General features: G+C 42.0%; 2 protein-coding genes across 7 annotated transcripts in view; one reads left to right on the plus strand and one right to left on the minus strand.

Moving 5' to 3' along the window:
- The window catches only part of LOC135898407 (uncharacterized), a 162,985-nt gene that overhangs the window by 87,542 nt on the left and 58,134 nt on the right, over positions 1–17,309 (minus strand). For 2 of the 6 annotated variants that reach the window (XM_065427323.1, XM_065427322.1), the window contains exon 2: positions 619–712. The exons of the other annotated variants lie outside the window; for them this stretch is intronic. The gene's annotated coding sequence lies outside the window, so the exon portion shown is untranslated. The remainder of the gene's footprint in view (positions 1–618; positions 713–17,309) is intronic. 6 annotated transcript variants of the gene reach the window in all.
- The window catches only part of LOC135898406 (ATP-binding cassette sub-family G member 1-like), a 28,171-nt gene that overhangs the window by 3,051 nt on the left and 7,811 nt on the right, over positions 1–17,309 (plus strand). The window contains exons 2-11 of the mRNA XM_065427319.1: positions 600–755; positions 1,522–1,639; positions 4,182–4,368; positions 6,354–6,499; positions 9,251–9,374; positions 9,913–10,027; positions 12,193–12,338; positions 13,812–13,913; positions 14,562–14,730; positions 14,850–14,950. Coding sequence (XP_065283391.1) covers positions 608–755; positions 1,522–1,639; positions 4,182–4,368; positions 6,354–6,499; positions 9,251–9,374; positions 9,913–10,027; positions 12,193–12,338; positions 13,812–13,913; positions 14,562–14,730; positions 14,850–14,950 — 1,356 coding nt within the window. The 5' untranslated portion in view covers positions 600–607. The remainder of the gene's footprint in view (positions 1–599; positions 756–1,521; positions 1,640–4,181; positions 4,369–6,353; positions 6,500–9,250; positions 9,375–9,912; positions 10,028–12,192; positions 12,339–13,811; positions 13,914–14,561; positions 14,731–14,849; positions 14,951–17,309) is intronic.

A 17,309-nucleotide genomic window follows, 5' to 3' on the forward strand; every position in this document is an offset into this window, starting at 1 on the left:
CGTGTGCGCGTGCGCGTGTGTGTTTCGCTCTAACACATGCCCTCCAGACATTCACTCGAAACGCTGATAACAGTCAATGACAGCTTTATTTATGCTCACGCAAATCAATTTGTACCTTGTTTTACTCATGTTATGGATACGTATGCGCGTTAAAACGTGTGAAATGGTTTAGGCGCGTTGTACGAAATTGCCAACTTTGCTAATTGTCCTTTGGTGCTTTCAACAGCCCCCAAGAGTGCGTCTTTTCAATACTCCAAAACCCATCTGGATCAAACTTTGCCGGAATAAATCCTTTTTCAGCAAGGATATGCCTGAGAAATTTCGAAGTTGTGTACGCTGTGAAAGTGAGTTTGGTCCTATAAACGTTGTTGCACGTGCCACAATTGTGAGCCCGTGCCTCAGCTTATTACTGCTTACGCTGAAAAAAAAAATAACCGCAGATCCTTCAAAACCTGCAATAATGTTTCTCTATCAGCCCTGACAACGCAATATATTTTTCAGTGAAGTGCATTTAGTGACATCGCTAACAATTTGCTCATGAGCTGTACAAAAATAAAATTGTAATTCCGGTTGCACCTTTGACGCTCTTTCATGTGCAGATCGCAGAATGACAATCACCTTCAATCGAAGTGGCACCAATGGTTTTGTCAGCTTTGACTCATACTGCGGAGACAGCGAAGCTTTGCGCCCACGAAACTGCAATGCGGTGTCTCTAGAATGGAAGAACATCAAATATGAAGTGCCAGTCGAGAAAGGTATGCGTAACAAATTAGTTAGAACCTATGTATGCATCCTTTCTGGGTCTAAAGCCTTTCTTTTTGAGTGCGCTTGCAAAGCTAGCTGCAATCAAATGTCCCGAGGTATTGATCAATAAACAAAAATAAGTAATTCCAACAATAAAATAAGCTTTATTAATAAAATCAGTACCAGACAGGTGATGTATGAGGAACACGACGAGCGGTGAGCAGTGGTTACAACAAGAACGCGATTCATGAGCAATAAACAATGAATTACAAACTTTTGATGCATTTTCATGGGATTACTAATTTCACAAGAAAATTGCAACTGCTTTGCTCGGAGTCACTGATGCACACAATCAAGGACTATTTAATGAAAGCTCCTCTACACCCTTGTTCTCGTAACGGCGAAAACTTACACGTGTATTTTAGTTTCCTTAGCACTTGTAGTAATAGTTTTCGCCGTGGCGAAACTGACTTGATGACACTGTAGAATGTGTATGGAGTTCAATTTTAGCAACGGCTTTTACTGACAGCATCATGAGCTACGCCACACTAAAGCTCCCTAGTTGCTTTGATACATTTCAGGATTATTGTTACGTAGGTAAAACCATTTGCATAATGTATTTCCGAAAAAACTGCGTGAACAAAGACGGAGAGGAGACCAAGCAATACGTGTTCTTTTTTCATTGTCTTTGAATCAGTCGTCCTTCTTCTCTTTAACAAGCAGTTCAATCTGCCACAGAGTCGCAGCAGCTTCACATGTCTTTTTTTTCTGTTCTAGGCAAAAAAGTGCTCATCAACCAAATGTACGGACGGTGTGCTCCGGGTACGCTTACTGCGATTATGGGGCCCTCCGGTGCTGGGAAAACAACGCTTATGAACATCCTATCTGGACATTAGTGAGTTCTCGTTTTCATCAGTTAAGAACAAGAGTAAGGCAAACAAATTAGATGCGCATGGAAATACAGTTAAACTGACCCTGAGTGGGACAGCCCCTCGGAAAGCGCATGTACCGATTAGGATATACTACTTCGGCCGTGGCTGTTATCTCGTCTATGTTGGCGCTCAGTGCTAGAAAAGCTCGTCGCACTAGGCATAGAACACTGCGGAAGTGGAGCTATACTTGCACATATAACTACATTTTTCTCTAGCTAAAGTGCTAAAGTAGTGTTTCTGACACATTTTCTCTATTCTTATCGACATATATTTGGCGTTCTCCACTTGCGAAAGCCTGAAGAGCAAACATAGAAGCATATATGAAGCTATATAGTTCCCTGAAATATGTAGTTACAAACCGTGTTCCCTATATATACAAAAGTCGGTGGACGCAAGCTCGTTAGGTTGTATTACGGCAGAGTATTGGACAAGTTGGCATTGATGCTTCATTGTTCTGCAGCATGAAGAAAACATGGGGCAAGGAAATAAACAGACACCGATCGCGCACTCGGAACTGAAAGTTTAATTAATATGAACACACCCGCTCGCACACAAGACATAGGCCCGTGATTTTAGCTGCCTGCAAATACTGCAAGAAAACCATCAGAAAAAAAGTAAGAAAATTTACATTGAAGCACAAGGTAAGGTAATCCATAAAAAATTGAAAAACATAAACTCTTAAACGCCAGACATTAAAAGAAATATAAAATTAAGTTCCACTCTTGGAGATTGATATGTAAGGAGCACTGATACATTTCTAAGAGGTACGGTGTGCGAAGTGCCTAAGCAACTTTCTTCGTGTTTCATTACTATCTTGGTATCTTTGAGCACAATTAAGAGGGAACAGCAATAAATCGCCAGGTTTGCATTTTCGGTTCCTTTCAATGATAAAAAGTGCACTCTTAAGCACACATTGAAATAGTGGCCGGTTTGCGCCCCTCCCCCCCCACACACACAGACACTTCTTCTACGCGACAAAGGAAAGCGTTGAACCTTAAGAATGTTATCTGGCCCCTAGAATACGGCTAACGATACCGTACAACCTCGCTAGGGGTATAGGAAGAGACGTTAGCGGCCAATCGCTCAGTTCGAGTAGAGAGAACTCTGTTGACGGGGTCACACGATACGGTCCCTTTGTGCGACGCGCACAAGTTGTTTTCTGGACCTGCGCCAATGTTCGTCTGTGTCACTCACCGAACAAAAACAGTGGTTCTTGTGACTCGCATAGTTTGAGAAACAAGCAGGTATAGGTTTTGGAGACGAAGGGAACTTGCGTAAATTCAGCCACAAGCAAGCGCTTGCCTGTGGCAATACAGTGGCCATTGCTGTTCTCAACATTCCTGTACTGATACTGCTTACCAGAGCGCATAAAAGCGGACTGATCATTGGACTGCCACTGCTACGCAAGATTAGCGCAAGTTTTGTTGTTCCTTTCTATAGAGATATTTCAACGACTATACCCCACCTACACTGAGTAGCCCGGCGGACGAGAGGAGCTTCCGCAAGTCGTCGTTTACGGACAGCTTCTAAAGCCAATACCCTTCCGTGTCATCTTTGGTAACATTTGGCAACGTACCATAATGACTGGAAATTATCTGAGGTGCGACAGAAGGATTGATCGTTTGCTACCTTTAAGGTGCAGGTATAAACTACAAGACTACGCACAACGAGGTGTGGCTCCAAACCGACGAACAAATTTCACAGCAGTATCATTGTCGACAGCTGGGGAATAGTATCAGCTTGGCAATCGTGTTCCCTTAACAACAAGTAAATTAACACCCGCGCTTCCGGCCAGAACTGCGTCAGTATTGTCAGCGCCCATGCTAATTGTTCAGTTTAATCATTTGTTGAAGGTGATTGTGCTGATAGATAGAATTTATAACGAAAAGGCACGGAGGTGAAGCAGGCTGAGTTCAGTTGGCTAGATTTTGCAGCAAACAGATTATTAATTACGAGAAAACGGTTTTCCTGTTTACTTTAACGTCAGCTAATTGATGAAATTAAATGCCTTAAGGAAAGATGCAACGTAGCCCGATTAACCTTTTACACTCTATAGTCAATTATAAGTTAGGAATTTCGCCTTAAGCCAACCTACTAACCACACGTAAAACGCGTCATCACCACAGCTACACATAGACACCTCATTTCGCTAAAAACAATGCATTACAGTATTCTTTCTTAAGCTAGAACAACTTGAGACTAGAAGAAACTACCAGAGCACGTCATACTTACCAACAAATTTCCTAAAGCACCACAGAACTCCTGCTGCTATTAAATGTGATTGTATAAATTAGTGATACGAAACTGCTTGCACAGCCTTCTTCCCCTTTTATTTTTCTTTGTTTGTAACCATTACATTTAGGTTCCCTTTTGTTGTGCCTTTCCTGATCGGGCTTCTTAAAGTCCACATTACTTGTAGATAATAAGATTACATAGTAGGGAGTCAGGTGTGTGAATAGAAGTGAGAAGAGAGCGAGTTTCCAGTGTTTTTATTTTGGAATGCAGTGACACAGGATACGAGGGTGAAGTGCAAGTCAACGGCTGCGTGAGGGACACAAAACTCTTCAATATGCAAAGCTGCTACGTCATGCAAGATGATTGCATCCTGCCAGAACTAACCGTACGCGAAGCCCTGAGCATGAGTGTCCAGCTACGGACGCCATCGATTAGAAGCTCGACAAGACGCGAAATTGTAAGTTACAACGTGTTCTGCAACATAGGTCGTAATTTTAGTACCCTCGTGGTCATTTCGTTGTCCCTGCCTAAACAAATGATAGTAATGGTACGTAACACCATAAATACTCTTTTAAGAGACATATTATTTTTCCATCATCTTGACGCGGTGTTGCCCGGTGGGGGCCATTACGGTATAAGTTTTCTGCCATGTGTTATACCCTTAACTTCTTTGTGCAAAAAGAATGAACGCTGTTGTTCGTATAATTCATATATTTTTTAACGCTTAGACGCCACCAAGTTGATGTCATTCTACTCACTACTGTCGCTTTCACCGCCGCTCAGATTCGGTTCGTCATCACACTCATGGATACTCTTCAGTTTCTTCTATGGCTTCAGATATGACTGCGACGTCAAAGCTTGTCACAGCGATCTCTGAATACCACGCTCGCCACGCGCTCAGAATCCGAGAGCATGCACACAAGCTGCGATGCTTTCAGTCTGCGAATTATTGATGCGAAAGAGTCAACTGGCCCATTGAGCGAAAAAGCAGGTGGCGGCTGTAGCAGCGAAATTGCTCATTGGCTGCGACGCCACGTCACAGCGCGTTCCCATTACCTGCGACGTGACGTCACGAGTTCGCCTCGCGCGCTCATGACGCTGGCTCGCGCTTGCTGGATCGGGCTTCGATGGAGCAGAGCGGGCAAAATGGTACACCCAGTCACACAGAGTTTCTCGCTATAATACCTAGAAGGAGATCTGGCGCCACCGTCGATGGGAGTTTCCTAAGGGGCACCGTGCCGTCATGGGAATGACGCAATATGTGTCTGCGAGGCTTGTGTTGGCTGGGGTTGTAAGAGGCTTCGGCTAAAACGCGGATTTGGCTTCACAAATAACGCGTTCTTAAAGTAAAATCTTCATAAAATGTTTTCATTCACGCATATTACATCTTCCAGTGAAGTTTACTCACCTACAATGCATAACCAAGCGAAGAAAAGCAAGAACAGACGACGAACTGTTCCAAAGCGAGCACGAATCTTGTCGTCTGTCCTCCATCTTTAGTGGCCAGCTGATACTTTTTACGTTTCATATAATCGTACATGCCATAACCAGTTATCATATAGTTAAACAAAACATGTTTTTTTTTGTAATAATAAAGATAAAACAGCTTTCTTGCGTGCTGTTTTAGTAGAAAATTAATCATTGTGACAGACGGAACTGTGCTTGCCTGGCTCTCCGAGAACTATGCCAATCCGAAGTCACAATATACCGGCATTCTCACGCATACCACAGCGCAGCAGCCCCAGATTTCCCTCTAGGTAATATAGTGATAAACTCTATGCCCAGGCGGTATTGCGTTCTGGGAGATAGCATCGCCGCGACGCCACGTCACCCTCGCTATCGCTCGCAGATGTGTTATCCGCACAAGCTCTCCCCTATATTCTAACTGTGCCTCGTAAAGCCAAATAAAAGCACATAAAGCGTCTCAACGCGCTCGCTTGTTTGCGAGGAGTTCGTAACTCGAAGGACTGCTCAGCGGCGCAGAATTCTGACAGCCATACTTTCGCAGTCATAACTCGTAAGACTCGCTAATGTGTTCTCGGATTTCTAATTTTTCAACTTTTGTTTTTCAAATCTTGAGCTGCGATATTGGGACTGCGGCGTTTACATGAGTAGGGCCCTTAGTTGAGTTACGGTATTGTAACCTAGCTATGCAAGTTAAATTGTTCCCATGACATGTAATTGTAAACAAGTATTTATAACACTTGATTTGTAGGTACACACCAAAGGCTTCAATTGTAACTGTGTTAATAGCAAGCATTTCAAAAGATAATACTAAAATAATCCTCGCTTCAACGATGTAAAATATTTTTAAACAACAATTGATATTAACTCTTTCATAAGATATATAAAAAACACTGCAATAAGTGATTCGGCGAAGTCAAGATGCTAGAGATTTGACAGGCCACATATCGCGTTTGCTGCTTGTCACGCCAACCGTAGGTGGATGATGCCATCCAGCGGTGGGGCCTGACAGAGTGCCAGAATACAAGGGCCGGCTATCTCTCTGGAGGCCAAAGAAAAAGGCTTGCCATATCACAAGAGCTCATTAGCAACCCTCCTGTCATCTTCCTGGACGAGCCCACCAGGTGAGCCTGTATCTAACATGACAGCAGTTTTTTTTTATTCAAGCATCCCAAAGACACACAGTGCTAACTTGTACTTAAAAGTAGTATACTAAAGTATACTACTAAAGTATAAAATACTAGCAAATACACAGGCTAAGACATGCGTAGTACCGGATAGCTTTCGCAACTGCTATCAAAGACCTTGTTTCCTGTCTAATAAAAATAAAGGCAAAGAGCAAGGGTTTAACTGGACTAGCGTACCCCTATTACCTATTCCCTCCTATCCGCGTATTTTCGCTAAAGGTGTTTACTTTGTTTTATGGGGTCGTGCGTGCCAAAAACACGATCCGATTATGAGGCACGCCATATTGGGGTACTCCGAAAATTTGGTCCACCAGGGGTTCCTTCACGTGCACCTAAATCTACGTAAGTATACACACGGGTGTTTTCGTATTTCACCCCCATAGAAATGCGACCGCCGTGACAGGTATTCGATCCCGCAACCTCGTGCTTAGCAGCCCAACACCACGGCCACTAAGCAATCACGGCGGCTACCAAAAGTGTTCAACAAAGCTTAGCAAGTTTCAACAAAATAATTGAAAACAGGATTACAATTTTCGTCAGCTTTAGTTCGGCGCCGTGTGGTGGCACAAAATGTTTGCCGTACGGCACAAATCTACTGTATTGTATCAGAAAGCTTGGTACTACGCCATTAAACATTTTGATTATGGAGACAACGCTCACATGTCACAGTTTATTCTGAAAACTCATTCGCTGAGCACTCCGGAATTTCAACGCGCACACATTACCGCAAGTATGTCGGAATCTTTGGAGTATCAATGCGGATGATATACAAGTATCTTGAGCAACGTAGCGTTTCACAAGGCTAGTTTTTCTAGAATACGTGCTAAGGGTATGTGTTGACGTGGAGCCTCATTCGGAGACCAACGTGTAAAGATCTATTCACCAATTTTTTTTTTTTTTTGTTTTCATTCGTTCATTTCATATTGTGAGTAGATACCGGTGTTAGACAGATGATTACAAAAAAATATGCAGTGATCAACTCCAGGAAACGTTTATGACACTCAAGCCACCTTGTTCTCGTTTTGCTCATCGTCAAGCCATTTTTGGATGATTTCACACAAGCAAATTTATCCATTGACTGACTCCGCCTAAGCAAGAACGTTTCGTTTTTGTTTGATGTCCCGCTCGAAAAAAGATTGCAGGCTTATATCACAGGTGTTTTGTCCGTTTGAAAAGTAAGTGGCGCAGATGTGCATACCTTTAGTAGAGAGGACAACGCTCCGTCTCTTGCCTATACAGTTCTTTGTTTCGCCCTTTTGTGTTTCTCGTCACTGTCTAAAAATATGTAGCGCTGTATCACACCACTGCTATTTTAACTATCTCCAACGTCACCCTTATTCAACGCACAGAGAAGCATATTGATAAACTCATCAAAGGCTCTTTTGTTAGCTTTCTATACCCTAGTTACACGGGCAGCTTAACCGCGGTTAAACTTAACTGTAGTTAACTGGCTCAACCGTGGTTAACGCCAGTCCGCCAGAGTTACACGGGCTATCCCAATCACGGTTTATGGTGTGATGACGCGTCCCGTGATCTCTTGCGTACGGGCTTCATTTTGTATAATTTTTCTTCGACATTTGATTACAGTGGTATAAAAATGTTATTTTTCAGCAAAACAGTTGTCATATTTGAGAGTTTTAACGTGTAAGACTGCGTTTTGCACACGTAGGGTATTTATTTTCGATACTCCTGCTCTCAGTTGTGAGCCTGCCTGGTGGGCATACAACTATATAAAAAGTCATAATTAAGGGTTACAAATGGGTAAACATAAAATAAAATTACGTCCACTGAAAGAAAAGGTAAAAAAAATTCCTAATGAATGTTTCAACTAACAAACATTGGTTACATAATTAAAGGGATACAACTTTACGAGAAATGCGCTTTGGAACTATACGCTTGCATTTACAAAAAAAGAAAGAATGAGAAAGGAAGAAAAGGCAGTACTTTCAAGTGTTAATGTATTTACACTGCGATTTCACATTGCACAAATTATCACGAAAAGTGCATGCTAAAAATACTGAAGTTTAAAAGCAGCGCCATCAAACTGGACAAGAAGGTGAGACGCACACAAACGCACAGGATTTGTATGTCTCACTTGTCCAGTTTGATTGTGGTGTTCTTAAATTTTGAAATTCGTGTGTAGCCGTCATCTCTGTGTACAGGGGCACGTTTCGGCTACTTGAACACAGAGCGGCCAGATTATCTTCCCAAACGCGTATCAGTGCCTCAGCCGTCGCGTCAGGCCAAATGATAGGTTTTTTAGAAGATTTCTGCGAAGCGCCAGCGCGGCACTCTGGAGAAGTACCGTGTGCCATTTTGCCCGCTTCCGAAACATCGGTTACACTAAACCGAGGTTGCCAAGCTCGGCTGGCGGTCAACCGAGCTTAGCGACCTAACCGTAGTTTCACCTGCCATGTAACCACGCTAATCACGTTTAGCGATAACCGCGGTTACGTTATCGCAAACCGCAGTTATCGTCTAACATAACGAGTAACGTGTCGCCCTTGTAACAGAGGCATTAGTGATCCGCACAGCTGTTCGGTTTAATGCATGAACATTGATCTGAGGTTGATAGCGTATGCTCTTACTGAAGGTTTGAATGTATGAAATTCTATATCATTACGTTGTACAGCAAGTGCTATTATAAGAGCAACCTGCGAAACAATATTTTTATGTGCTTATTTACAGCGGACTAGATAGCAGCTCAGCACTAAGGTGCGTTCTGGTGCTGCGGTCATTAGCCGCATGCGGGCACACCGTGCTGTGTTCGATTCACAACCCCAGCGCAACACTGTTCTCACATTTTGACAAGGCAAGTGGTTGCAATTAAGTTGAACATAGGGAATAAGATTCCCTCGATTGCCAAAAGTCATGAGGCAGGGACATTGCATAAGCTGCCATGACGTAAGATGATATTAATGACAAGTAGCTGCGAAGAGCCTGTTTAGGGCTCTGGCCTAGTGCAACATTCAGCAGCACTATTCCTTGACCTAAGGAAAAAAATTGAGTTATTAACGTATTAATACAATAAGGCCTTAGTGTTCTATTGCCCTATCCATGTGAGACACTAACTAAAGTCAAATGTTAGTTGCTAATGGTCCAGCAATGTCGTCTAACCTTACGGGAATCAGCCATTTGTTATAACATGAGCAAAAGGTAAAATTTCGAGGCAAAGGATCCTGACCATAGAAAATGTTTCCGTGGTCTTACGCTCTATACTGGCATGTGTTTATTACCGTTACTATGCATCATTCTTAACGTGTAATTACATCTGCGCATGCTCATAGGCGCATCACGGCATGTAATCAAGGAAGAGGCCAATCCAGTAACAGCGCACGTTCACCTTTCAGCTGTACATGATCTCGGAGGGAATGTGCATTTACAATGGTCCCGTCGACAAATTGCTGCCCTTTCTGGCCGCTCAGAATCTCCAGTGTCCGATACATCATAATCCATCCGACTTCAGTGAGTCACACTTCTCACAGCACAAAAATCATGTCTAACTGTTTTGTAGAGACTTGCTCGCACTTTACCGAACCCTCTGTGTCAAGTGTGGAAGCGCCGCACTTACATTCAGCGCTCAATTCTCTCCTCTTCAACGTAAGCAATACGTTGAAATGAAAAATAAACGCCTGGAAACAGACAAGCACACCAGCAAACCTGCATTTGTTCATAATACAGTCCATAAAAAAGGTTCGGAAGGATTATGATTGTACCCTGTATTGCACTGCGTATTTCTTTAGGAAGCTTCTTGCACATTCCGCGGTGGGGTATCGGCCAAGCTTGATTTTCCATGTGGGACACTGGACTGTCGGTCGATCAGCTGGGCTGGACTGCAGCCAAGCCACACTAGTATTTTTCCAAGCACGTCTGGACAGCGACACCGCACTTGAATAACGGTCACTCATGAGGCCGAGGATGCACACCATCATCCCACCGGCTAGCGGATTCAAATTCTGGCAATGGCTTTGTGGGTGCGCTAATATCACACACACCTAATCTTTCAGACCCACCACCTGGCCAGCTTTTCTGACTGGCAGAATAAATACAGTGCAAATGATTACTTCTTTCACGATTTATTTTCATCCCCCTTCTACATGTGCGTACGCATCACAGATGGATGTTCTTTCTTTATTTTTGAATTTTCTTCTTTTTTCTTTTTTTGCTACGAAAACTTGAGTTAAAAATGCAGTACAGTTAAACCACGACAATGTTTCGTAACCGAAAAGCCCAACTTGTTGTGTTTTAATTATCCGTAGTTAAAAGCATGACCTTTTACTCGGCCTATATTTGTTTGGAGGCACGTTTGTATTAGGCGTAGTTTGGATTGCTTGTTCGTGTGACATATAACAACAAAGTCCGGCACTGTTTCATTTGCCCGCATAATGTACAAGGCGCACGACACTATTGCAGGATCTTTTACAAAAAGAGACTAAACGTAAAAAAAAATTTGCATCTTAATAAATTACCATTCTGAACTACCGAAAGAGCCACTGTTACCGTGAGAAAAAGGGCTGGTAATCCAGAAAAGATGCAAAAATAAAAGACGGATGGCGCTGCCTACCTTGCAATCTCCTCACCAGTTCACCATGATAATAGCACGGATATTGTCGGCGTCTGCTCGGCCTTAGTTAATTTTTTTTATTATTTATAAAGATACACTACATAATATTCTGGAAAATCCGATGACTGAAGTTGGCAAGTCTCAATAACTTTTACTGTACAACCACAAAATCCCGAACACAAGAAAGATACTTTGAAATCTATGGCATGACATTGACGTATATCGGCGCTGTGGCAGCGGTGTGAAATTCAACTAATAGAACTTCGGCCTTTAGTTTCTGCTACAGTAATAAGCCTCTAGCTCGAAATTAACGAGCTTAGAGTTCTAAAAAATACTTTATTAGTCTAAACTGCTTAACTATTTAGTTTTAGCGTCTCTTAAGAGGAAGCTTTTGTTTAGGCCCAACTCCGATGTCACCTAGTCAGGTACCCGTAAAATGTAGAAACGCTTTTCGGAAATAACCACTTGGTCCATTTTAATTAAATTTGTTACATCAGAGAGATAATGTCAACTTCTAGTGACTGTTGAAGTGAAATCTTCATTTTAGGCCCGAATGTTCTAAAAGCAGCTTTCAAAAATTGGTAAACTAAGAAAAATGGAAGCACGAAGTTTACAAATTCGTACGTCTGCACTAAGAACAGGTATCACAGTTCTGTAAACTGCATCCATTAAAGCATCCAGAGCGGACAAATTTGATTTATCAGTTTACATCTTACGTAAATTAGTTACATGGTTTGCAAGGATTTTGCTAAAGTCGTACTCACATATTAGTGATATAATCGAGAGGCATATGTCATGCATTAATTTTGTCCCTTTAGATGTATTATTAGATACCATTTACCGAGTTGTAATATGGTTTTTCATTGCTGAGTTACAGAGTTGTAAACATTTTAACTTTTTCTTTTACATGCAGCAAATCTCATCAAATTGGGTGCAGTGGCTGCGGAGAAAAACGATTTCTACTTTCTTGTGTATTTAGATAGCAGCCCCCGAGCTAAAGCTTCCTCCTAAGTTTATTCTGACAAGTAAGTAAAACTCGTGAACAATGTTTCTTTTCCCTGTTAAGTTACAGAGATAGCGTCCGGAGAGCACGGGGAGCTTAGCAAGAAGCTAGCAAGGTCCTTTAAACCTGGCATCCTTATTGACAACGGCAAGAACAGCTTTGACCATCCGCAACTTACGCAATATGGTGGAAGAGTGATGACAGATGCGGTAAGTCAGTCAAATTGCAGTTGATAGCGGCAGACAAGCTGGTAACTCTTTGAACTGAATAAATACGTAGTAATCCTTCTTACACCATGGCATACAATACATCTTAATGCGTTAAATATTTTTTTTATTATTGTACAACACTCCTGAGGTTCTGAAACATCATCTGCTATCTCTTGGTGCTTAACTGGTTCTGCTGCACGTTATTTGCTCATGGGGTGGATGCTGGGTAAGTGCTAGCCTTACCATCGGGTGTTTACCATAGCGTTTACCATAGTGTTTCAGTGAGCTTTAAGGTATACGCGAGACAGTAAGAAGCGATCCGTAACCTGCTGGAATCACGGCCTTTTGGTACAGAATTGTCAATTTCTAAAATGCCATGACGTCTATCGCTTAAAGTGTCGACGCTCTTTACTGCAGTGTACGTATTAACCTCATTATAATAAGTATATCGCAGTTGGTTATGGAAACACCTAATTTATAAAATCTAAACCACGTTGCGTCGCTGTTCTCATCAAAATTTGTCTGAAACAATTCTTGTCAACTACCTTGGTGCACGGTCTCCTTTTTTTTTCACGAAAGGCAAGGAAGTAAGGGCGTTGTCACCTCCCAGCGCTTTCCGCTTTCCTCATCAATACGCATAGTAGACATTGCGCGCAAATTTTCTGTGGGAAATTTGGACCCGATAGTTTGAAATACATTTTAGACCGTGGAATGCCCGACAACACGTTAAGGAACTCCGAGACTCGGTGTTCAGTTAAGAAACTGCGTGTGTGCTCGGCACAAATATATATACGAATCCCAAAATCTAATTATAGAGCAAATTAATGTGAAGTCATTTTTTTTGCATTTGCCATAAGCGAAGGTGACGGAAGATAGAAAAAGAAACGATACACCGCAGTGCGGAATCGAACCCACAACCTTCCATGATGGGTGATGTGCTCTAAAGTAAGCTGAGAAAGCAACCAATACCCAGGAAAGGTATAGTTTCTCCAGTTGTTGTTAGTAAAGCTTAGGTTGCAAACTCAGTGACATTTCTTAGTAACCTTAACAAAGAAATTCTAATACAGTTAAGGTATGTTCGCGTTCAATCTGAGCTGCAACACGGTTTCCGTGGTCGAAGGGGCTCTACGACTGCATGACGGCACAAACATAAAGGAAATTGGTTTACTAAATACCTGTAATTGGAGCTGTGTAACGTTCTCTAATTTTTCGTTTGTCTAGGCTGGCGTGCAATCTTCGGACTCCTTCAACCCCGGTCACCATGTTGGAGCTCAAACTGAACATGGTTGTACATATTGCGCCAGTGTCTTATAGCAACATGTTCAACTGCTATTGCCAGAGAAGACCACTTGGCCAATAATGGCAGAATTAGGTCTCTGTGCACGTTTCCATAGTATAATTATTATTACACGGCTGTTTAAGTATTAAAAATTGTAGTTTTTCCTCATAAAATATCATTGTCATTGTTTTCAGGAAAAGCAACAAGAACGTGACTTGTACAAAATAAATGCAAGCGCTTTTCTGCAGTTCGGCGTACTCTTGAAACGGTGCTTCTTTTGCTTATTCAGAAATAAGGTAAGTTTAACAATTAACATGGTATGCATATTTTATGTAGGGAGAATTTGATGTATTTAATTTTCGCAGTGAGGATTAAGACAGTTGTAGCTTCCTTTATGAAATTCTACAATATGGGTAATTTGCGAGCCAAGAAACCTTCTACAGCAAGGACAGAGATGACAAGCCAAACATTTTAACTCAAGGAAAAATACATAGAACAAAATAAGTAAAAATCAGCAGACCCGCAATGAAAAGTTATTTTAATAGCTATCAGTGCAATTCATGCCAGCTGTCTAAGCCATCCCCCCCCCCGTTCATGCTAAGAAAGCTTGCATAATAATGCGCGAAATATCATTTAGACATTTACGTTTAGAAATAAAGCAGGAGTTACTATCGCACTGAAGGCCATAAACATACGATACCACACATTATGCACATTGCACAACATTTTAACACGGAACTACTCAGGTGTGAGCCTTAGAATACGGGCGTGGGCGTGTTTAAATAGCTTCATAGGCGTGCCATATATGTTATACAAACACAATATATCATCCAGAAGACTGAAGTCTCGCGGTTTGTATCCACGTACACTTGTATGAAGCTTAACGGACAACATTTTGACAGCCATGTATATTCTAACCTGTTTTCTTTCTTTTTCTTTACTAGGTTGCGTCGCAGCTTCGCATCTTGGCATACTTGTTCTTTTCTGCTCTGCTAACCATGATGTACTACGGGATCGGGAACAGAGCCACCCGTGTAATGAATAATGCCGCCATGTTTGTCGTGGCCCTGGCAATCATCCTTTTCCAATCCATTATGCCGACCGTATTGATATGTAAGTATACACGCCTCGTGTTCTGATATTCTTGGCATAGTGTTTTGTCGTTAATGTTCTTAGTAATCTAGCACCCCTTTATTATAAAACATGTTCAGCGCGTAATTCATTCCATTTAGTCCCGACAGAGCTCAGTGTCTTGCTGAGGGAACATCGGAACTGTTGGTACAGCCCAAGCATGTACTACGTCGCTAGAATCATCACTGAGATGCCTTTTACGGTAAGAACATAATCGAAATCTGCTCAATTTATTATTTTCACGCCGCAAAAAGAACACTTTATTGCCACTCCTTAAAATTTCCAAACTCTACATGCAAACCTTATATCGAAACTTACAAGCTGGCCAACTTACTTCTGAGGCAAGGAAAAGCCCGACTATACAAACTCAAACTTCTGTTCCTGTTTCGACCAAAAATATTTTATGATGGAAACAATTTCTAATGGCTAAATTATACCTAAACACAGTCACGAAAAGAAGACGCGTATAGATTCAGCTATTCATGTCCGACTTGAGCAGCGGATGTTCGGTCTAAGGACTGGTTTTTATTCGAGCATGATGGCTTTCGTATTGGTGATCCTCATTAGTGTCAACCATGTGGGCTTAGACTCACAGCAAAAGAGTTTTATATAAAGCAACCTTGGGTGTCTGTTGCTAGGAGGGTCTACTGAGACAGTCTGTGTACTTATGTGTGACTGATTTATTCTGATGACATTGGAAATGGTGGCAATTTTGTGGTCGGCTCCTCAAAAACAATAGATGGTGCAATCAGCAAAAGATGATAACACGAGGCAATATAGAAAAGGAACGAAGGGTCCGACAATAAAGCACATTTCGTAAGGATTCGTAAACAATAGCAGTAACTATAGAAACGAAAAATAGTACATGAATTCATCTGTAGCCCGCACAGAATGCTACGACATAACAATAACACACAAGGACATGGAAATGTTAATACATAGATACAATGCCACTTTCAGTAAAGAGAGAGAAAAATGGTGGATAGAAAGGCAGGCAGGCTAGGCAGTTCCGGTTGGCTATCCGCGTAAGGGGAAAAGGCAAGTGGATAAGCAGAGAGAGAGAGGAAAGGGGGAGAAAGAGATAGAGAGAGCCGAGCACAAACAAACCGCGTGCTGTATAGAGTAGTAACGGGCAGCGTTCTTAAAGTCTGTAATGAAGGCCCGTAGAGGGCGGGAATCACCCGCCATGGTTGTTCAGTGGCTATGGTGTTGGGCTAAATGCGAAAACGCGAAATGCGAAAACGCCCCTGTACTTAGATATAGGTGCACGTTAAGAAACCCCAGGTGGTAAAAATTTCTGGAGTCCCCCAATACAGCGTGTCTCATAATGAGATCGTAGTTTTGACACGTAAAACCCCACAATTTAATTTTAAGACCGCGGGAACCTTGGTAGGGCAAATAAAGCCTTTTGCGCGTAGTTCCCTTTAAAGCACTGGCCTAGAGTGTTTAGTTCTGATAGTGGACTATTGTCCATCACTATGCACATCAGTTGCCTCTTGGCGCTATAATACGGCCGTACACAGAAATACAACGTGTGTGAGTGTCTCATAACAGTACATAGCAGGTGTCCCACGCGGGGCTCTTAGAGGTCATTAACACCTTTAGAGGTGATGATTGTAATGATGCGTTATCCTGTATTTAAAGCTACATTTCTTTGCTCATAGTATGATGACCAAAGGCCATCAATGTTGCCTACAAAGCTCATCTTTGATGTTCGAAGTTAGGAAAGCCTGATATAACGTGTTGTACATTCTCCCATGCATGGCCGCATGTGCCAAGTACATTCCTGCACTAGAATTAACAGATTGAAAAGGTGGCCATCAATATATGTAAGCCCTGATATAGACTGGCTGTCGAATAAGTAACAGATACACTTATTTACTATACGCTTAGTCAACAGTATAGGAGTGCGTACGGAGTCAGAGAAAATTGTTTTGAAAATGACCGGGCAACAAATTTGCTTAGTGGCTTAATTTGACAATAATTTACTTAGACACAGCTCAGGCTAGTTACTCCGAAGGACAAAGCCAACGGTGACGGGCGTGACACTGTCGGACAACACTGTTAATCGCAAAGATCATGTCAATAAGACAAAGCTTCTCTCCATATAAATTAACAGTTCTATCTATGCATAGTCAGTTTATTTAATTACTAGTCATAAAATAAATTGAGATACTCGCAGTAAAGTGGCCAACAAACGTCCAATAACTAGTAGACCTGCGAACAGGTTAAATGTAGTCTAGCTACATTCATGTAGGTCACATACCGTAACATAAAGCAAACAGTCGCAAAGTATAGGATACGCTGAATGCAACGGCAGTTCTAGCTCATGGCCATCGAAAGCCAGTCGTACGACAGAGTTAATAGGTCCCGAAGTACAACAAAAGGTTTTATTATAACACCTGCGGCTATATAGTTTTCCATAATTGAGTAAAGTCGTGATGTCGTAACGAAAAGGCGCCAGGTTTAACCCATATGTTGCACTAACAAGGACACAGCGGGCTCTGTTGAGAGGGCAAGAAAACAGATCGCAGCTGAGAAGCTTCGATCATACAAAAACA

Source organism: Dermacentor albipictus, chromosome 4 (assembly GCF_038994185.2).
Source record: "Dermacentor albipictus isolate Rhodes 1998 colony chromosome 4, USDA_Dalb.pri_finalv2, whole genome shotgun sequence".
Taxonomy (NCBI): domain Eukaryota; kingdom Metazoa; phylum Arthropoda; class Arachnida; order Ixodida; family Ixodidae; genus Dermacentor; species Dermacentor albipictus.